The sequence below is a fragment of the Fusarium coffeatum genome (genome assembly GCF_003316985.1).
Source record: "Fusarium coffeatum strain FIESC_28 chromosome Unknown BRIP53273_contig_52, whole genome shotgun sequence".
In the NCBI taxonomy this organism is placed as follows: domain Eukaryota; kingdom Fungi; phylum Ascomycota; class Sordariomycetes; order Hypocreales; family Nectriaceae; genus Fusarium; species Fusarium coffeatum.
Genome location: NW_022157849.1, coordinates 77,621 through 99,179, shown reverse-complemented (window position 1 = coordinate 99,179; position 21,559 = coordinate 77,621). Strand labels below are relative to the sequence as shown.

Sequence of the window (21,559 nt, the reverse complement as noted above, 5' to 3'; positions counted from 1 at the left end):
GTCATGCAGACAAGGCCTTGCGGATCCCGGAGTTTTGGTGCATGTTAGTCGGATCTAAATATTAACCTCGTCCTCAATGGTCCAAAGACCTGTTGTATGCGTGCACGTACGCTGTTAAATGTCTTAGGCGCCTGGACTTATTGATGTTGGTACTGTACTTTACCCGTTAGCTAGGCGTGGCGTCGACGAAGGCGCCGTATAGTGCTGAACTGTATGCTAAGATAGGGGCTAAATCCATTGAGTTTTTGAAAGGTCGCTAGGGACGATAGTGAGATGACATGTAATTTCTTGACCATGGTATTGGATCTCACAGCGAGTAGATCGCTGGGTTAGATGGTTTAGCTTTCGTTTGTTATCCCGAGGGTGGATGTGAATGGTAGGAGTGCTTTGGCCGACTTGGGAAGTACAGGGCTATAGTAGGTAACTGGCTCCTTCCCTCAGCTAGGCCAAGACCTGGGCGGGATATTGACAACAGTTAGTCCAGGCCTGGGAGGGTAGGAAGGAAGGGGTTGACTGCCGCTTGAAACTTGACATACATCGATGTGAGACTTCCATGTGTTGATTCCGTTTGCTTCAACCACTACTCCAATTTTTGTTACCTTTCATTCCTCAGTTTTTCTAGAACTGTCACAACATTCAATTTCCCACCATTGGTAGACAGACAAGCGAATGGAAGAATTCTAGAAAAACAGAACCCCGCATCGTGCCGTTCCTGTTCCTGCCGCTTGCCACATGCCCACTTGACAGACGCAGCCGCCTGCCGTGTCCCCTGATCGAACCCCCAGCCTCCTCAGCCTTCGCTTCAGGCACACAGCAAAATCACAAACAAGCTGGATGGACGTCGGATATCGAACGCCAAAGCTCAGCGTGGCTTGGCCTGTTGACTATTTGGCCCGGTTGCGTTCAGCACCTACCACTTTTCTGAAAGTAAAAAGATCAAGATGGCCCTGTGGCGGCCCGAACGGGATCTTAGGATCGACAGGCATGCCAGTATTCAGCGCTAAGCTCTTGCAAGACCTCAAAGTACAGTACATCGACAGTTCATTACCCCTCACACGGCAACCATTGCTTGGTCTCTCAACCCAACTGAGAAAGTATGTCAGAAGATTGGCATGTAGGCCAGCGCAAGCTCATCATGCCAATCTCTATCAGAGACCACGAATTTCGCCATAACAATTGGATGAAGGCAACATGGCATTCTTAGCCTGGTCTCGCGGCGCAACAAATCAGACACGCTTCGCTAGCTTAAGTGTATCCCATGCAGAGATGATCCTGAACCAAGGACGTGTTCTTTAGCATGCCGTACGTCGAGAATGCGTGATCCAGAAATAAGTATCGTGTCCAACCAAGTACTAGGAATTGGATATTTGACCGCCCGTGTGGATGGTGTTGACTTATATTTCCATCAACCTGTACTTGCCCCCAAGACGATCAGCGAACGGGTGTTGTCCAAATGCGCCCAGACTCTTGTAGTCAGTCGCCCAGATTTATATATCGCCAGTCTATGCAACGGGACAAGACTGTTTACAATTTTCAGAAGTGTACGTAGGAGGTACGCATACGTCGTCTCAGGCAAGGACGGCGATTGTCATGCTTCTCAATCCCTGTCATGCCGGCATGTCCCTTGTCACAATGGCAATGACGAACATGGAGGCCCACTGCATGTTCGGTAGCTAGGTGCTAGCCCAGCGATATGATGAACGGGGCATCTTGCAAATCCATCCTGCAGCTCTGGTCGTCCAGCCGCATGACCGCCAATTTGTATCTCCGCCAGCCAAGTTAGGGGACTGTTACCCCCACTGGTCTAATACAGTTTGGATCTTTGCACCTTTTTGCAGCCCATTTCCTTTAGCAAGACTCCCAACTGTTTCTGTCTTGACTCGCATCTGAGACGCACTTATTAGACTCTTGCCAAGATTGACTGCCGAGAGACTGCTGAAATAATGGCAAAAGCAGCGAAGATGATAGGAACGGCTTCGATCCCACGATATCGAACTGAAGATCAAGCCAAGCAAAGAGCTATGCTTCGACGAGAGCCTTGATCTTGGACTAGGAATGGACTACATACATAGTCGAGCGGACTATGGATCTCTCAACAGTACAGGGTCATGTACACTGCATGTACTGTACATGAGTTGAAAGGACCCCTCCACAGGCCACCCACTTGCTTTCTTAACTCATCTTTCAGGCCAGCATTTCCTTCGGCCTATTGTACTTGTTCTACAAATGCATGCCGCCATCGAGTCTGCTAGAGACTTCATATATACATGCTCAGAGTCAATACAAGGTAGCCTTGTTAAGGCACGAGACTCCGAGGTCGACAGGTATCATGAAACAAGAGTCTCAGTCTCGTAAGCGACTGATGGAAGAACAGCTTGGTGCCTGACATCGGTAGGGCATAAAGGTTAACCCTTTGACAGGGCCTTTTACGTCCATAAACCCACATTGCGCCCCTCATTAAACTAGAGACCAGCCAGCATCAAAACCTGGGCCCCTTTTGCTGGGAAAGGAGTCCACATTACATCCCACTCACTCTTACACTGGCCGATTCTTCCCCTCGTCTCTTCCACCGAGATCCACCCTCTCCCTCATCAACGCAGTTTCGAGGACCGAATAAGGACATTGCTATTTCTTGCCTGCTTTCAGTACTCTGGTGCATATTCTTGCTCGGCTTGGTGATTTTGTTTCGATCGTTCAAGAGAAAAGCAAGAGGTTTCGGAGGATTCGAATACATATTTCAACGTTAGTTCAAGCCCCTGGTCACCCATCGCTCGTCCCAGAAAGCGGTTGGTGCGTCGCCTCGTGCCCTCGCAAAAGTTGAAATTGCTACCGGCCTTCATACTACACTACATCTGTTGATCGTGTTTCCCTCCACTCCTCCCACCGCGCATCCCGCCCATCTGGTTCCGTCTTCCGTCCGTCCTCCCGTTACCTTCCCGCCTTGGATCAAACTTGTTCCCCTTTGCTCCCGCACATCGCCTTTACGCCGTCGTCACACCAGCACTTTTGGGGCTCAATATTAAGTACAGCACTAGACCTGTGCTATTGCATGTCCTAGCACTTCTTTCTCCTTGATGTCCTAATAAATACCTACGTACTTACGTGCCTGACTCCCCTGCCAGGTTGCGGCCCTTCTTCTCACAATCAAACTACTGAGCTAGGTCATTGCCCAGCCCACTCTACCACCAGAGACCCGAACGACCTCGCTTCGACCAACGCTAAATCACACCGATTCTCGCATATCCGTCCAACGTTGGCACCCGTGGGACCTCTTGGCTGGCGTACCTTTACTCAACTGGAACCCTCTCTACCCCCTGAGGCCGAATAATCTCGTTCCAGTACTGTACCCAGGCTCGATATTCCTCACACAGCAGCCATTTGCCGTCTTGGTTCAGCATCCTGTTAAACTAAACATTAGACGTCGAGGCGTATTTTGTCTGTTTTACTTTTTTCTCTTGGATCTTCGCCCTCCAATTGCTCGCTTCTGCGCCGCCGACGTCGAGACATCTGCACTCTCATCTCGACCCCACGTTCGCGCACGATTATAATATTACGATTCGACCGCCACAACTCTCACGACTATGGCCGAGAAGCCTTCGGTCTTGATCATTGGAGGGCTTGGCTATATCGGCCGCTTCCTGGCCCTCCATATACACCAGAATGAACTCGCTTCCGACGTAAGACTTGTCGACAAAGTTCTGCCTCAATTGGCATGGCTGGCTCCTGAGTTCTCCGAAGCTTGTTCGCAGGACAAGTTCATGCAAGCTGATGCCAGCCGACCCGGTAAGATTTCGTGCTGCTTACTCGTATTACCTTGATTAGTTTGCTAACCATTCGTTTCCCCTCTTCTAGAAGGATTAGCAAGAATCTTTGACCGACCTGACGGAAAGCAATGGGATTATGTTTTTAACTGTGGTGGCGAGACGAGATATTCGCAAGAGGATGAAGTTTACAAGCTGAGGTCTTTGAATCTTTCAATTGCCGTGGGTCAAGAGGCAGCGAAACGAGGTGTAAAGGCCTTTGTCGAGCTCAGCACAGGAATGGTGTACAAATCGGACTCGTCTCCAAGCAAAGAAGGCGATAAGCTGAAGCCATGGAACCGCATTGCTGTCTTTAAGCTGCAAGCCGAGGAGGAACTCTCCAAAATCGAAGGGTATGGTGGGACCAGAACTTCTCAACGTCTTGTGTACTAATGTGGCTTCCCAGACTCAACCTTATAATTGTGCGCCTACCACATGTATACGGGCCTTATGCTTCTCAGTGGGTTGCGACAGCACTGTGCATGGCTCGTACCTACCAGCATCTGGAGGACGAAATGAAGTGGCTTTGGACTAAAGATCTCCGAACTAACACAGCACACATCGACGATGTCACACGCGCCCTGTGGGATATCGCAGCTTGGTACGACGCCGGCAAGGCGAAGTGGGATGAAGCCAGCATGGGCAAGATTCCCATTCTTAACATAGTGGACGAAGGCGCGACAAGTCAAGGCACCATAGCGACCATCATTGGCGACATCTTCAAGATTGAGACAGGTTTCCAGGGCCAGCTCATCAGCACCTTTGCGCGTCTTAACCTCGACAGTGTTGTAGACGATGTCAACGACGAACTTCTGGGACCATGGGCGGATCTTCTGGCCGATGCGGGCATCACGCGACCAGGACCATTGACCCCATTCATGGAGAAGGAGCTGCTCAAAGATACGGATCTCAGCATGGATGGAACGCGTCTGAAGACGCTATTAGGCTTTGAGTACAAGAAGCCAACACTTACCAAGGAGCTGATCGAGGAGGTGATTGAAAGCTACAAGAGGATGAAGTGGTGGCCTTGAGAGGATGACGAAGAAGAAAAAGAATACAGATGCGGCATGGCATAACATGATGTGCATGGCATGTACGGATATCCAGATTTTGACTTGTTTCTTGCATGAACTCGACTTAGCGAAGATTCCGCTTGTTGCTGGAAAGAGACGATACCCGGGGCAATGGAAAGCCACAGGAATGAAGAGCGGCGGTGAGAAGATCCGGCAGAATCGAGCTGCAGCAGATTTAGTGTCTGTCAAACGAGAACTGCCAGCAGATGATGATGATGATGCCTGGGGAGGTAGACAAAGAAGTTATAAGCACGACCTGTACATTGGAGTTGCGGGAGGCGAAAGTCGTGGGATGACGAGTGTACCCAGTAGAGGGTAGACTAATAATACAGCCAAATACATTGCATATTCAAGATGGATTTTGCATACGATTCTCGTTCTTGGCTGTAAGGCTGCTGTGTAACAACACTGCGTACGCATGTTCTTACGGATTCTGGGGGGTTTCAAAGCAGGGCTCAGCCTAGTTATTGATGAAGAGGCTGAGAGATTCATGATTGAGCCGAGGTTTACGAAGGAGGCATGTGGGAGAAAAAAACAAAAATGGTTCTAGTTGAGTTGTACTCAGTGGTGGAGATTAAGGATTGACGATGCGGGGATGTGATCCTGGTTGAGATTTCTTGGTCGACGTCGTGAACATTGGCAATGAGAGTTGACCTGGCCTGGTTCGATTGAATTCGATTCATATCAATTCAATTTTGGGGGCATCAATCATCCTGCAAGGGGTAGTCAACAAGATGACTTTAAGTGCTGACATTATCTTTATCATTGGGTGCTTCGTTTTAAACGAGTATTACTTCGCATACATATTATTATATTTCTACTATTATATTAGCAACTTGCCTTTATACATTGATAGTACTGCTTTTCAGCCTTGAGCATTTGGTCGCACCAGAGACATGATGAAGCTTGGCAATGGGAGACATGTATTTATCCCCATAGTCTATACCTTGGACTACCTTAGGCACGGACACAACTTCCATATCTGAACTGCATGACCCTTGTAGCTCCAAGTTGGACATCCCTCTTGTGCATCATATGAGTATGCGGATAGGTAGTAAATAATTGCTCAGCCTCTATTTTGATTTAACCCCGCACTGAGAGGATCCTACATCGACGTACGTAGTACCCCTATCATGTGCTTCCATTCACCTACCACTTTTGTATAGGTACCTAGTAGCTTGAGGTTACCTAAAGCTCAAACAGAATCAAGAGGCATTGCCCGTAGAAGAGAACAAACATAACCCTGCCATTGGCTGTTTCATTGACCTCGGCGTTTTGTGTCATTGCTCGGTGTTGCTTGTGATTGACATAGAATGCTTGGCCTCACCGGAAGGAAGCATATAAATTGTAGCGAATGTCCAACCAAGAAGGCGCGGTTCTAGCATGCCATTGGTACTTTCCCCATTCATTTTGAACCTTGAACTGGAAGTTGCTTGTACCACATAGACTATTTATACCTGAGGAAAGCGCATCTGCAGTTTGATAGCGTCATTTCGATCCACAACCCGCCAGCTCAGCTCAGCCCAGCCTTACCAAACAACATCCGACCTCAATCGCTAGTCGACTATACAATATTCACTTCTCCCAACAAAAAGTCATTGCTCTTTCAATCTCCCTACCTACACCAAAGACATATCTTCTTTGACTTGAACTCAACATACCCAACAATGGCTGCCCCCGCTGAAAAGACCATCACTGACTTCAGTGGTAAATGGCTCCTCGTATGTTTATACCCTTCCACTCAATACATAATAATGCTATAGATGAACCATGAGACTGACAGCAACGCGCATTAGAACAAGAATCTGTCCGATAGTTCAGAGCCTATTCTCGCTCTGCAGGGCATCGGCTACCTTACTCGCAAGGGCATCGGCTTGGCTTCAATTACTATCGATGTCAACCAGTACAATGCCCCTCCTAAGCCACCAAACACTTCCACAGACGTGTTCACTCACGTCGACATCACCCAGACCGCTTCTGGCTTGTCAAGCACCCAGGAGAACCGGTGTCTTGACTTTGAGGAGCGTGAGCACTCTGACTGGCTTTTCGGTGCCGTCAAGGGCCGTTCCCGTTTCATTACTCTTGATGAGGTTGAGGACGACTTTCTCAAGGAGGGCTGGCTTGTTGAGGGCGAGGGCAAGTTCATCCAGAGTATCGCCGAGAGCGTCGACAATGGCTGGGTCGCTACTCAGATCTGGGGATTTGAGGAGATCAAGGGCGAGAGGAGATATGTCAGGCACATTGTGGTGACCAAGGGTGACAAGAGAGTCACCGCCAAGCTCATCTACGACTACCAGGGTTAGATATGGAGAATTCAAGTTACCTGGCCGGCACGGATAGATGATTAACGACATGAAGACCACGCTCTCCCTCAAGTACCTAGATAACACTGTCAAGAAATAAATATACTTGATTGATGAAGATGTGGCCTGCAGAAATGGCCAGCATTCGGTATTTAAAAGTAATGTCCATCAAGGTTCATTGTCCCCAGGGCATTGCGCTATGTTGAAAGCAGCTTTCCTGCTTGACAGGCTGCGACAAGCCTACCACAGCCTTCATGATGTTTAGATCATTATTCCCCAACGCCAATTCAAGGTGCCCATGTCTTTTCTTTTTGTCGTCTTCCATCCAACCTATACTATAAGCCCTTATTCCCCTTGCAGGAAGATGGCACCGTTTACTCGGGTCTTCGCTTCACAAACTCCTCAAGATCCTGCACCGTCGCAACGCCAAGGACAAACCTTCTCTTTTCGTCCGTAACAACAGCAAATTCCTCCTTCCAAGGCCCATCGGTCACACCTCCACGGTAGAAGTCCTCGAGCTCTTCAAGGGTGGTCTCCATGGTGATGACCTTGTAGCTGCGGCCCTTGCGCTGGAAACGTGTCATGGCGGTCGAAAGAGGGTCGTTGGGCTTGACCTTGCCTGAGTCGAGTAACGACTGCAAGTGTGGGATAGAGATGTAACCCAGGAGAGCACGTGTCTCGGAGTCAACGATGGTCAAGTGGGTGTAATCGCGCTCGAAGGCGGAGAGGAGTGCTAGAGAAATGGCATCGGAGGGATTGAGAGACAGCGCGGCTGGGGGGTCAAGGTCTTCGACGGTAGCCTGCAGCGCATCAGTTATGCTTGATTATCGATAGACACCCCATAGATGCAATGAGCTCTATTTGGATATTGTATCCCTGAAGCTCTCGGTATAAAGGGGTATCATGAGCGAGTTCGGACAAAGAAACATACCCCACGATATCTCGAAGACCACTTTGTAACGAGGGGACGTGTCGCGTCAGACATTGTAGTGGTGGCAGTAGCAGTAGCCATAATGAAGAAATTGATGACAGAAAAATGTATCGAAAGTTCAACGAGAGAGTAGAAGGGATTTTGTCATTCGGGTTGGGTCTGATTGAAATGTCGGGGTGTTGAAGGGTCGCGGGGCAGGTCTAAGTCACAGTCACGCAAAAGACTCGACAGATGGTGGGGCACAGCTTTTTTTTCGTTAGGTTATCATGACACAGATGGGATGATGAGCTAAACCACTAACAGTATAAGAGTCGATGTTCTTTTAAATGATTGTGACTAACGAATCTAATACTTTATCGTGTATTTTGATCAATATTCCACTGGGCAACGACTTGTTTAAAATCAACGAATTGTCTGGGTAAACCACGTACTTGATGGTACTTGATTGTGTCGCTTATTCTGTCATTGTGGCTACTAGAAGCCGAGCTACAGAAATAAAGCATGCAATAGCTTTCCCCAAGGCAGCAAACCTTCAGCTGACCCCACTAACTTAAAATCATGAACGGGCCCCATCTGCAATCTGTGGATCGTCCCGCTACGGAGTTTCTTTCATTAGCGTCCTGAGATAGGATCCGGTGTAAGTGGAACCAACTTATCGACGGTAGAAGGATATTCACTGCGGTAAGGACATGGATAGAACATCAAGGCATACGACCATACAGGGGATACTCCTTCATCATGGCAACAGCGAATCAAAGAACTGACAATCGTGAAGCGTGATGTCACCGTCCACTCCATCGTACCTGCCACAAGCGTCATACCTCTTACTTTCATGGGCGGGACGGAATTGGCATGCATCACCTTAACTCCGTGAGATAGGTAGGCGCGACCAACCTGCCCTTGATGATTGCTGGTTCCCTTCTCCCGTCTCACTGAGCGATTTCCTCTTCTCTGTCTACCGTTCTTCATAAGACGCTGCAACTGGACATCTCGGTTCGCTCATTGCTGTAGCTGAAACATCGTAACGGGTAAGGCAAGCTCAATCCGCACAGCCGATTCATCCGTGTCACATCAGAGAACAGCAGTCGACTCAATAGGGAAACCTCCTCATCTGTTCCTTATCTTTGTTTCCTGTCTCTCCTCCATCCTCCCATCTCGACATCTTACGTTTCTATAGACAGCCAATTGGACATCTTCACCCCGATTGAACAAAGTATCACTAATAGACCGCATCTCAGTTTGTATCGGACAGATGAAATGTCCCCGTTGCATCCGTCAAAGGACGCCCTCCAAGGGGCGTTCTACAGCCCCCTCTCGGCAACAAACCGCACTCGTTATCAGGCTCGCGCCGAACTCTTCCCCGTGCACTCTTCCGTTGTTGAAAATGCCAAGGGTAAGGCAAAGCAACTGAGCGCCGAAGCAACAGCCGAATTTGAAAAGGCGAGCGCAAAGGCTCAGGCCAAAGCTGGAAAGATCGAGTTGTACTCTGGCAAATACTATGCTGCTTGTACCTTTGGCGGTTTGATGGCTTGTGTAAGTGCTCAGTTCAGGTCTAGGCTTTAACGAGAATGGACAATACCATCGTCCAAGTCTCTTCCTTCATATATATCCTATACTGATATACCTAATCCAGGGCCTTACTCATGCTGCTGTTACTCCTCTTGATCTTGTGAAAACCCGACGTCAAGTTGATTCCAAGCTCTACACCAGCAACTTTCAGGCCTGGGGCAAGATCTACCGTGCCGAGGGTATCCGTGGTATCTTTACTGGATGGAGTCCTACACTCTTTGGCTATTCTGCTCAAGGTGCTTTCAAGTATGGTTGGTATGAGTACTTCAAGAAGACATACTCTGATATGGCTGGCCCCGAGGCTGCCACCAAGTACAAGACCGGCCTTTATCTTGCCGCCTCCGCCTCCGCTGAATTTCTCGCCGACCTCGCTCTCTGTCCCTTCGAAGCCGTCAAGGTCCGTATGCAAGGCTCAATTCCAAACCCCTACACTGGAACTATCCAGGGCATCAGTGCTGTCACAGGCAAGGAGGGTGTTGCTGGTCTGTACAAGGGTCTGTATCCGCTCTGGGGTCGTCAGATTCCTTACACAATGATGAAGTTTGCCTCCTTTGAAACTATTGTTGAGATGATCTATGATCGTCTTCCCGGTCAGAAGAGCGATTATAGCAAGGCTGCTCAAACTGGTGTATCCTTCACCGGTGGTTACCTCGCTGGAATTCTCTGTGCTATTGTTTCCCATCCCGCCGATGTCATGGTCAGCAAGTTGAACTCAAACCGTCAACCCGGAGAAGCTTTCGGTAGCGCCATGGGTAGGATCTACAAGGACATTGGTTTTAGTGGTCTCTGGAACGGTCTCCCCGTACGAATTGTCATGATCGGTACTCTGACTGGACTCCAGTGGATGATTTATGTAAGTGTTACAAAACGACCCCCTCGGTTTCTCTGACGTTGTTTGCTGATGCGAGTCACAGGACTATTTCAAGATCTTCATGGGTCTCCCAACTACTGGTGGCGGTCCACCACCAGCCAAGAAGCAGGAGTAAGCCGTAATTATGCGTCTAATGAGAGAGTTTTCTTTGTATGTTCTGCGAAGCGCGTGTGCTATGTCTGTTGAACACATTCCGGTTCTGTTCGGTTGTGGTGGACTAGACCAAGGACCACTCGGATAGTCGGACGAAACAATCAATTCCTATGAAACATTCGAATTCCTGAGATAACGCAATACGTTTCGATAGTGACATGCTTCGGAACGATCGGGTATAGGTGGAACGGCCCATTCGCTTTGTGGAACTCCAAGCTTATCGTGGTCCATCCTGGTCAGAAGATAACTTGGCCGGATAACGATACTGCAGGGGTAAATAAGTCACAGTCCCTACCGTCCTCGAAGTATCAGAAGAATTGACCCCAAAATGCATAAGAGATGAAATAACTTGGCCACTTCATGTCAGTTCAGGCCAACACTTGGGCTACTTTATTATAGTAGCCCAAGCTTTAGAAGACAATCCTTATGTTTTCCATCTACCTGTCAACTACTGAATGGTAGGGTGTGTGCTTCTTGGTGTTTATTTCGTGCATGAGCAATCGGATATAATATCGATGCCTGCGGGACCATGCAGAGCTTGACGGACTGGGAAGGTCAGTCGGGTTTCTCATGCTGCATGTTGTCATAGGAAAATCCGTACCTGAGTGTTAATGGAACAAGCTGGAGGCACAGCGATGTGCTTACATATAATGATAGATGGGTATCTAGGTAGGTTAGGTATTACCTTGGAATCTATCAGGTGGTCCTCTGCCAAGGGGAGGGTCTAGCTTTAAATGTCGGACTTGGCCTTTGTTCTATAAAATTCATTTTTGAATCATGACGCCTTACTTATTGCTAAGCCGAGCTTACGATTTAAGGTAATATTATCAAATGTACCGTCCAGAGGCCGCTGTGGTGTAGTTTGAATGTACGGACAGACATCCATTTGTTGTTGATAACCAGCCTGTCACTAAAAGAGGGCTGCAGCCAATGCCGTCATGGTACATGAGATTGAGTGGGCACCGCGGGGAGAGCGGCGCGGTTTGCCAACATTGATGCAATGCGATGCGTGCAGACGGTTGTGAACTTAGTTCCAGCCAGAGCGCTAGCGTAATTGACGTTTATTCCAGAACACTACTACCTTTGGCTTCAGAGGTGGGTTGTTTTAGTTGTGTAGCATAGCGTAGCAGCCAAAACCCCTCTCCCCTCCAGCTTTACCGCCCGCACGCCGCACAGTCGATTGGCAATAGAGTAGAAACAGCCACATATAAGAGTGCTATCACTGCCACGAACTTGGCACTCCTTACCTCAAAGACTGCATAATATCGTATAGGTCGGGATAGGAGGGCAACCGGCATCCATGATCAAGATGATAAACCACACCTGAGCATCAGACTAAGCAACTATTCATAATGGTGTCCGGACCTTTCCTCGAAAGTATGAACAATGCGCAGGGAACCCGGGACCGACGCACGTGAGTTACCCGATATCCACAAATAACTGACAAGTAGTCCAACGTTTATGTCTTCGGCCAAACTGTCGTGAGAACCTGAACATACCGCCTTCTGGTCATCGTTTTCCAGTATGCAGATGTACAGGAGGACATACACATCAACTATAACGGACCGACTGGTGGACGATCAGGATGGGAGGGGAATCAAGTTGATAGGATACCATCACCACGGTTGGGAACCAAGGGTCGAGTGATTGGTGACAGTCTAGTTGTGTGGGTGGGCTGAGGGATGTGCCGCATGGCAACCCCACACTCGCATCAATCTCGAAGAGGGGTTGCTTTGGTTCGGCGAGCATGGCTCTGAGTTATTAGTAGATGCAAAGTGAATGCTCAACCATTGACGGCATAGTGAGGCTCAGAATCTGTGTAGCCAAGTCCAGATATTGTTCTGTTGATGGAAGCCATTTGAATCGCTGCCGGGCCAGGAAAATAACATTGTCTGTCCGGCGGTCGTGGCTAATTGCCAGTCAGCTTCCGTTTCTGTGTATTCAACAATGCCAAGTAACAGGGTTTAGGCAAGGAAGAGATTCACTCAGCAGTGGTCTTCCTGTTTTCTGATACCGCCTGCCTACCTACCCAGCCCGGGGAGGCAACCGTAATCGAGGTCCCTTGGTTAAGGCAACCAAGGATACGTCATCACTTACTGTGTATGAGGCAAAGTCTTTCAGACAATATGGAATAACAGTTCTCATCTGAGAAAGCAGCCATGCCAGCAACTCAAGGCTACTCAGATGCAGAGTAAATAGCCACAGTTCAACGAAACCCATCCCGGGAGTCTGGCGAACTGGGTCCGAGTCGAATGAATTTAAATCATGATCCTCACTCTGGTCAGCAATGACAGTCCCAGCAACATGTTTGGCTTGGCGGTGGTTGGTACATCTCGACACCCGCCTGGTGCAAAATACTCGGCGTCCAGACTCCCGAATGCTTCGGCTAAAAGTAGCGAAGAGAGGCACAGGCGGTCTTGATCTCAAATTGCAAATCGCCCTGAGCTAGGAGAGGCTAATAACCGATGAGTTGTGGCGCTATTCGTTATTTACCGCACCAAAGACCGAGTCTGCAAGTACAAATTAGCGCTCTTGACGCTGTCATTTCAACTCATGGTAGGTACTAAGAATCGATATACAGTGCCTGTAGGTATCGTTGTCCAGGTAGTACCTAGAAAGGCATTCGTGGTGAGCGTAGAATGTACATATGTGAGGGACTTTTGAAAATCCATGTCTGTTGTTTGGTTGTTGACTCGTTACCTGTTGTTGGTTCATCAGCAAATTGAGAGAAGGAGAGAGAAAAAACTACCACTCGGCAATTGCCTGTCTGATCGTTGAAGTTATCGTGGGAACAGTCTATTTGTTGGATTCAAGCCGGGTAGGTAGGTAGACAATGTCATCTGCATCGGGCTTGCCGTCTATGTAACGGTTTTAGAGGAGGAAGGTATGCGAGAGTTAAGGGAGGGTTCCCTAAGAAACCTTGCTCGCTCCTCACTTCTATATGCTATCTCCGAAGGCAGCCTTCCCTCTAGAGAATCATGAACCATAAGGTCGACTGGAGTTTGTCAAAGGGGGAGCGGTCTCAGAGAAGAGCTGACTTTATGTCCTTACTCTTTCATCCAATTCTCGGGTATGACAATAACTATCATGGCGTTCTTGGATTTCAAAGGTCAGCGACTGCTTTAAGCCCCATGTTGACAATTTAATCCTTGACTGTGTCTGGCTTCATCGTACCAGCCAATGGATCATTAGCGACGAGACCTGGCCACCGGCTGGCGTCTATCAACCGTCCACCGTCCACACCACGTTCGGCCTAGGTCTGATCTGGCGCGCTGCTTCATACCCCGTACAGTACCCCAGGCCCCCTCTTCAGCGATGATGTCGGATTCCTGCATCCAGTCTAGTCTAGTGTCGCCTAGTCTATCCAGTCCTACCTAGTATCTCATCCAAAAGGTATGATGATACAGTACCTACAGGTAGGTATGTAGTCGATTTATTAAAGGTGTCAATAGCTTGAGCATACTTTATACAAGATTTTTGATTTGGACAGAGAGCTATTCCTCGATTCTTGCGTCTATATGTAACTTCATCTTTCGTAGCTTTAGCCTTGCCTTTGGGGTGGTATTTTCTAGACCTAAGGACCCAGCAAATGCACCATCATGAGAGTCTAGGCAGCGCTAGTACTATATCGTCAGTTGGAGGGGGGGGCAGTTGGGGGCTTCGAGGGTCTAGGCAAACTGGGGTTGCGCGAGCCTTTTCCGTAGGCAGGTCGCTGCAGGTAATTAGTAGGAGAGAAGATGGCCGACATCGTTTCTGTCTGGCGGATGATATTATTCGCATCTATCGTTTCAATTGAGCGGGAAAGGACAAGAACTGTTGCTAGCCATGACCCTTACCTTACCAGAGAAGGAATCATCAGTCCACTGGCTTCTCATCGGCTCCTATAGGCTGGGGAATCCCGCATCATGACTTCCATATCCTGCTCAGAGTCCCTGTCCTGCCCTGTACTGTACTGAACTACCAACTGCACTGCAATGTGCTGTAACTTAAGGAATTAGCCATGATCCAGTTAAAATCAACATAGCTGTGTCCAGGACCCATGGATAAAATCCTACGTCCTGGAACCTCACCTGCACCTACCATGTTGGGGCACGGTACCATTGGATCCAACCACGAGGTCACTGATCCATCCTTCTTTTACATCTCCTCCACTTCCACTTCCACTATCATCTCCCCCGGACTTGACCTCCATCTAGGCCATTTCCCGCCACCTTCATCCCTACCTGCCTTCCTTACATCGGCTGTCCCTGCTTACCTTACTTCTAGCTTCTCCATTACAGGAGCAACTTGAACTGGTCTCTCTCAGGTACCTTGCCTTGTCTTGTCTTCAAGCGACTCAACACCTCTCTCTTACATCCAAGGTGTCTTTGGAGCTGCCCTTCACCACTATTCTATCTAATTGTATTTCTTTTCTTCAAAACTCAAGCAGAACATATATAGACAGTCAACGACTGCTTCTCCTTCGGTTCGGCTATTAGATCAGTACAGTAGTTCCGTCCGGCGCTATCGTATCCACGCCACACAACCGCGCCTCGCTTTCCCCCAGGCCAGCGCCAAGTTCCAACGCCGACCAGCACCTGCGCCATTCCTCGCTCACAACTCGGCAACTTTGGATTTGACTTGGCTTGTGGTTTTTGACTCGACTCGTCCATTTTGCGCGATCCTCTGGTAACAATTCTTCGGATTGAAGCCATTCGCGCATGGTGCTTTGACTCAATTGCGACTCTCTTCGCCGAGGTGCTGCTGCCGCAGCTGTTGCGGGTCAGCCGTTTGATAACGTCCCTCCGATCGGCTCACCAAGTCCACGACCCTGCTACCGAATTGCTACTACTTGACGACATCACGACATCGCCATGGCCGGGTTTTTCAACAAGATAAAGGGTTCTGGCACTGTATGTCTTGGACTTGCTCACTGCCCATTTCCATCCCGGATTGTCCCAGCTTCACCCGATCTATCGCTTTCAAATTGCGCCAAGTATGGTTCTCATGACTGACAAAATGCCTCTCGCTCTCTGCTTCTAGGCCACAACCACCACACCCAACAAGCAAGATGCTGTAGCAAAGAAAAAAGAGGAGCCTGTCCTTGACCTCACGCCGCTCGAGAAGATGCTCCAGAACGCTGGGCCGGTCCGAGATGATGGCACCGATCGCTTCTTCGGTCTTGAGAATGTACGTCGACCCCTACCTGACACACACAAAGCGCAAACCTTTCTTCGCTTCAAGTTGAATTCGCTGTTACTACCAGCAGTAGACTGACCTGTTAACAGTTTGGAAATACATGGTACGAGTCCTACTGATCGCCCAGCTGGGCTCCTATACTGACTTTCACGTTTAGCTACTGCAATTCGATTGTTCAGGCTCTTTTCTATTCCGAGTCGTTTCGAAACAATGTTGTCAACTATCCCTCGATCTTATCCACGGAGACGAACGGCAGCCGATCCAAAGTTCCCATAACCATCAGGCCTCCGCCCACCGACGCCGTGGAGACGACACCCAAACAAAAGGGTCTCAGCACCTCCCAAGTCATCAAGCAAAGACAAAACATCAGTCAACAATTACCTGGACAGGTAGGCGTCCGACCCGAAGACAAGCCTGATACGCCCGAATACAAGAAGAAGCAAGCCATGATCAAGGGACCTATCCTCGAGCTGGCGCGCGAGAACGCTAGTTCTTACGGTATGGACGAATGTACCTTTACCGGTCTCAAGGATATCTTTTTGGCGTTGCTTGAAAGCGAAACGCATACTGGAGTGCTCAGTCCCCAGCGATTTCTGGAAATATTCAAGCGCGATAACGAAATGTTTCGAAATTCTATGCACCAAGACGCTCACGAATTTTACGGTCTTGTGCTGAATGATGTCATCAACAGCGTTGAAAGCACAGCTCGCCAAATGCAGTTGCAAGCACCAGCCGATGGTCTTGATGGTTTGGCCACTTCAGTAGGGCATGCTCTTGGATCTGCCATGGTGAACCATGTTGGCGGGGCAAGCTCACCAGCGACAGGATGGGTTCATGATATTTTCGAGGGCGTTTTGACATCAGAAACGAAGTGTCTGACTTGTGAAACTGCTTCTCAGCGTGATGAGACATTCCTTGATCTTTCCATTGATTTGGAGGAGCATTCTTCCGTGACATCATGTTTACGCAAGTTCTCGGCCGAGGAGATGCTCTGTGAAAGGAATAAGTTCCATTGCGATCACTGTGGAGGTCTCCAGGAGGCAGAGAAGAGAATGAAGGTAAAGCGTTTACCCAAAATCCTAACACTTCACTTGAAACGATTCAAGTATACCGAAGATTACAGCCGCTTGCAAAAGCTTTTCCATAGGGTTGTGTATCCCTACCACCTACGCATGTTCAACACGACGGATAATGCTGAAGACCCGGATCGACTATATGAGCTATATGCAGTGGTTGTTCACATTGGTGGTAATGCCTACCATGGCCATTACGTGTCCATAATTAAGGTTCCGGGTCGGGGATGGATCTTGTTTGACGATGAGATGGTCGAGCCAGTGGACAAGAATTTCGTCCGCAACTTCTTCGGTGACAAGCCCGGAATGGCTACTGCATACGTGCTGTTTTACCAGGAAACAACGTTTGAGAAGGTGCGAGAAGAACAAGAAAAGGAGGGCATGGAAGAGGTCAAACTTGCTAGTGAAGCGGCCAACCTAGCTCAGGAGAACGGAGACAAAGCCGATACATCGCCACTCAAACGACAAGCAACGCAGCCCATGTCGCCCCTCTCGCACCAGGAATCGATGGCCAATCTTGCCCATGCAAGTACAGCGCCAGCCATGCCTTCGGCTCCCCAGCCTGATGCTTCAGCGCCACCTACAGCAGCGACGAACGGTTTGCACCGCGTCCAAACACAAAAGGAAGACGTCAAATCCAAAGAAGACAAGAAGCGGGAGAAGAAAGAGCGTGAGGCGGCCGAAAAGGCCGAAAAGCTTGCGGAAAAGGAGCGAGAGAAGCAAGCGAAACTCGATGAGAAGAAACGAAGAGAAGATAATCTTAAGGCGTTACAGTCACGACGAAATGAGAACGATGAGATGGCCAAGGCTCTTGAAGCCAGCAAAAAGTCGGCCGCACAAGAAGAGGAAGCAAGAAAGAAGGAGAACGGAGCATCTCCGAGTAATGGTATCCTCGACCGGACCAAGCGAGGTAGCAAGTCCATGTCGCGGAAGAGTTTCTCACTTTTTCACAAGGACAAGTCGGGTGGACAGACCCCAGACACTCCTAATGGCGACTCGAGCGAGAAACACGAAAAACTCAAAGATCGTCTCAGCTTCAGTCTTGGCCGCAAAAAGAGCACCAACTTGCTTTCATAATCTCGACATCCATACTTTGCAGCGTTCCCATAAGAGAAAGAAGATACTGTACTCGTTTTTATCATTGTTGTCTTGTGGGTTTTGGCGGACACAGGATACCCATTGACTTTGAAGGAGGCTGTCATTACATGAAACAAAAGTACGACTACAGGCTCAAGTGTGAAGGATGAAACGTTTTTGAGAAGCTGCTCAAGACTAGCATCTTGGGGACATTTTTTATTTACCCCATTTCAGCCCCTTCGACAAGCAAAGTTCGTCACGCTCTGGCATTGCGTACAAGAGCCTCTAATCACAGACATACCGGATAGAAGATGGACCACATGGGGAAAGAGCGTGCTTGGTTATCGCTATCCTAGTGAGTTCGCTTGCCAAGTTCTACTCAGGCATTGGGCAACATGACCCTAGGCGTGGCAGTTGTATAATACGCAAGTTACATAGGAAGCTAGGAAGGCCAAGCTGGCGTAGACAGAGATTGGTTATTCTGGCTCGTTTGGTAGCTATTGAATAAAACAAGACGTTTATGAAGCGAGTATCGGTCGAATCGGTTTCTATCTTGTGTAACATTACGCTCAATTTCATGGGGAGGCTGCCTCCCTTTCGTACTGTCTCATCCCACGTCGCTCTCATACTAAGTAGTGGTGTTCCCACTCTTGATCTACTTTGCTGTATATCAACAAAACTCCAGTTCCAAATTGCCTGACTCCATTAATGCCTAGAAAAGTCTACTGTGTTCTCTTTTGTAATCATGCCGTATGTGTGTCCAAATGTAGCTCTTGAATCAGCCAAGTATGAGCTCGTAAAGAATGATGACCGAGTTGACAAAGATCAATGGCACTATGGTAGCATTAGTCTCTGTAAGATAGTCCAAGTCCACTCCATATGTATCAGGTTGGGTGGATATCGAGGGTCGACATACTCCTCATGATTGTTCGAACGCTCGCGATCAGATTGATGATCTTGGCCTTGACACTGGCATCGGGGCCAGCACCGAATGCGGGATCGTATGAAGCGGGCGAGAGATTGACTGCATAGAACGTGTTAGACGAAACGTGCGCGGATATAATTTGTGCTCGAGATGAGGGTTGATTCGTACTGCGCGCGAGGAAGCGATCTTCGGAAAGGACAGCGATGGCGTTGATGAGGAGAATGCAAACTGAGAGACGAATTAGCATGCGCGCATTGGAGAGGGCGGGTAGTGAGTGAGATGTCTACCATATAGAAAACTTCCAAAGAACCACATTTTGGGCGACAGCGCTGATCGCGGAGGAAGGGCGAAGTTTGACAGTTGGAAGTTGACGATGATGTGTAACTATCCAACTCCCTCCTGTGTTACCTACTACGCTACTGCCTACTACCCACTGGCACCTACTAATGGATCTGGCTTAAGCAGGCAGGTACGTACCCACCACCTCATGCGTTGCAGCTGCCATCGTGGCTTGAATGGCCCTGGGGAAAGGTTTACCTACTGCCGGGGATTGGTTAGGCCGATCCGAAGGACCCCTAAAGAGGCAATGAGCTCTGCACGTTTCATGGATGAACAAGATGCAAATCACAAGCACCATAATTTTGGATGAACTTTAAAATACAATGAGGATCATTTCTTCCTTTATGGTTCTTCTTTCATCTTGTTGAAAAAATCCCAACTTTCACGTTTTGAGGAGCAGATATTGATTGGCATACACCAAACTCGAAGCTAAATCAGTAGCTCTCTCCAGTGGAGAGCTCTCACTATTAACTATCAGCCAAGATGAAGACAATTGGTATGCCCATATCAGCCCTATCAATAAATTTACATGTTTGAAATCACGGCTAACACTCACTAGATATTCTCTTGGCATGTCTTCTCATTAGCGTTCCGCTTCTTCACCTCCTCGTCTCCCCGTACACCAAGGTCGAGGAGTCGTTCAACATCCAAGCAGTCCACGACATCCTCGTCTACGGAACACCTCACACAGATGTTTCTGATCGCCTCTTCGCAGCTTATGATCACTTAACGTTCTCCGGAGCCGTTCCCCGGACGTTTCTCGGTGCTGTGATTCTTGCAGGTTTAGGGCAACCTATTATTGCTCTTGTTGGCTTCCAACATGCTCAGCTAGTAGTGCGAGGACTACTTGGCGCGGCCAACGTTGCTGCCCTGCTGACGTTCAAGAACCTTTTGAAGAAATCACACGGTCAAGGTGTTGCGGCTTGGTGGGTTGTTCTTATGGCCAGCCAGTTTCACATCAATTATTACCTATCACGGACATTGCCCAATATGTATGCCTTTGGTTTAAGTAAGTCAATCAATTCACCCACCGACTCGCAAGGGCTCCAGCTCACAAGGACTAGCAACTCTTGCCTCCGCATTTCTATTACCTCAGGCCTCGGGTGTGCTTCCTTATGCTCGCCGCAGACAAGCGATCGCTCTTCTAGTCATTGCAACAGCAGTCTTCCGGTCCGAAGTTGCCGTTCTCCTGGCCACCACTGGGCTTTACCTCCTTTTCACAAACCATTACACTCTGATCCGCTTGGCTGTTGACGTCCTCACCCCTTTATTCGTCCCAATCGCTATCTCAGTGCCCCTCGACTCGTACTTCTGGCAGGAGCCGCTTTGGCCTGAACTCTGGGGCTTCTACTACAATGCTATCCTCGGGTCTTCGTCAGAATGGGGTGTCTCTCCATGGCACTATTATTTCACCTCGGCGATCTTCAAGATTTTCCTTAACCCCTTTGTGCCGTGTCTGATCCTCTTTTCACTACAACAGACTGGCATACAACGAGCTGCGCGAGCTCTAGTTATCCCGAACTTCCTTTTTGTTGCCATCTACTCTGCTCAGCCGCACAAAGAGCCACGGTTCATCTTTTATATTATTCCGTCTTTCACTGCTGCTGCGGCACTTGGTGCTAACTACATATACAGGCGTGGGTCCAAGAACTTGGTCTACCGCGTCATGCGCATGGCTATCGTGTTATCTGTCCTGGCCAGCTTCGCGGCCAGCATTCCCAAACTGGTTATCTCGTCTTTGAACTACCCTGGTGGTGATGCACTTGAGCAGCTGCGTTACATCACTCGAGATGACCCTACTCCCGTTATGAACGTTCACGCCGATGTGTTGACCTGCATGACTGGACTTACACTCTTCGGACAGAATCCGTCTGGTTATCCTGTTGCATATTCCATCACTCCTGAGCCAAATGCCACAGCCCCTTTGCTGATCTTCGATAAAACGGAAGCAAAGGAGCGGCTTGCCTTGCCCGGCTTTTGGGATCGCTTCGATTATGCTCTAGCCGAAGACCCGCGCAAAGTACTGGGCGGATGGCAGGTTGTAGGAGTGGTCACAGGCTATGACGGTATCGAGGTTCTTAAGCCGGGCTCTTCACCTGCAGGCGATGAAAAGGAGGAGGGGAGGATTGATGGCGAGAAAGTTTTAGGCATGGGCGCTCGCGTCGCTGCTGTGAGAGACTTCATCAGGGGGTACACAGGCGGCTGGTGGGTTGGACCCCGAATGTCGCCCAAGATCCGAATCCTCAGGCGTGTCAGTTAGCTTTAGT

The 21,559-nt window shown here is 48.9% G+C and overlaps 7 protein-coding genes across 7 annotated transcripts; 5 read left to right on the top strand and 2 right to left on the bottom strand.

Annotated features, from left to right (window-relative positions):
* Positions 1–3,581: 3,581 nt before the first annotated feature.
* FIESC28_02382 (uncharacterized protein) lies at positions 3,582–4,831 on the top strand (the record flags this gene model as incomplete). The annotated part of the gene is made up of 3 exons (XM_031156531.1): positions 3,582–3,783; positions 3,853–4,153; positions 4,207–4,831. 3 exons carry the CDS (start codon positions 3,582–3,584, stop codon positions 4,829–4,831), a joined length of 1,128 nt encoding a protein of 375 aa, XP_031019405.1.
* A 1,709-nt stretch (positions 4,832–6,540) lies between these two features.
* Positions 6,541–7,176, top strand: FIESC28_02381 (uncharacterized protein; the record flags this gene model as incomplete). The annotated part of the gene is made up of 2 exons (XM_031156530.1): positions 6,541–6,594; positions 6,670–7,176. The coding sequence occupies 2 exons, from the start codon at positions 6,541–6,543 to the stop codon at positions 7,174–7,176; spliced, it is 561 nt and encodes a 186-aa protein (XP_031019404.1).
* A 374-nt stretch (positions 7,177–7,550) lies between these two features.
* FIESC28_02380 (uncharacterized protein) lies at positions 7,551–8,188 on the bottom strand (the record flags this gene model as incomplete). The annotated part of the gene is made up of 2 exons (XM_031156529.1): positions 7,551–7,976; positions 8,108–8,188. 2 exons carry the CDS (start codon positions 8,186–8,188, stop codon positions 7,551–7,553), a joined length of 507 nt encoding a protein of 168 aa, XP_031019403.1.
* Positions 8,189–9,364: 1,176 nt separating this feature from the next.
* On the top strand, positions 9,365–10,662 carry FIESC28_02379 (uncharacterized protein; the record flags this gene model as incomplete). The annotated part of the gene is made up of 3 exons (XM_031156528.1): positions 9,365–9,640; positions 9,741–10,529; positions 10,591–10,662. 3 exons carry the CDS (start codon positions 9,365–9,367, stop codon positions 10,660–10,662), a joined length of 1,137 nt encoding a protein of 378 aa, XP_031019402.1.
* Positions 10,663–15,553: 4,891 nt separating this feature from the next.
* On the top strand, positions 15,554–18,028 carry FIESC28_02378 (uncharacterized protein; the record flags this gene model as incomplete). Its single annotated transcript, XM_031156527.1, has 4 exons — positions 15,554–15,592; positions 15,723–15,869; positions 15,968–15,981; positions 16,036–18,028. 4 exons carry the CDS (start codon positions 15,554–15,556, stop codon positions 18,026–18,028), a joined length of 2,193 nt encoding a protein of 730 aa, XP_031019401.1.
* A 778-nt stretch (positions 18,029–18,806) lies between these two features.
* FIESC28_02377 (uncharacterized protein) lies at positions 18,807–19,458 on the bottom strand (the record flags this gene model as incomplete). Its single annotated transcript, XM_031156526.1, has 4 exons — positions 18,807–18,880; positions 18,945–19,052; positions 19,122–19,181; positions 19,431–19,458. 4 exons carry the CDS (start codon positions 19,456–19,458, stop codon positions 18,807–18,809), a joined length of 270 nt encoding a protein of 89 aa, XP_031019400.1.
* A 317-nt stretch (positions 19,459–19,775) lies between these two features.
* FIESC28_02376 (uncharacterized protein) lies at positions 19,776–21,552 on the top strand (the record flags this gene model as incomplete). Its single annotated transcript, XM_031156525.1, has 3 exons — positions 19,776–19,788; positions 19,852–20,301; positions 20,357–21,552. The coding sequence occupies 3 exons, from the start codon at positions 19,776–19,778 to the stop codon at positions 21,550–21,552; spliced, it is 1,659 nt and encodes a 552-aa protein (XP_031019399.1).
* Between the last annotated feature and the right edge of the window lie 7 nt (positions 21,553–21,559).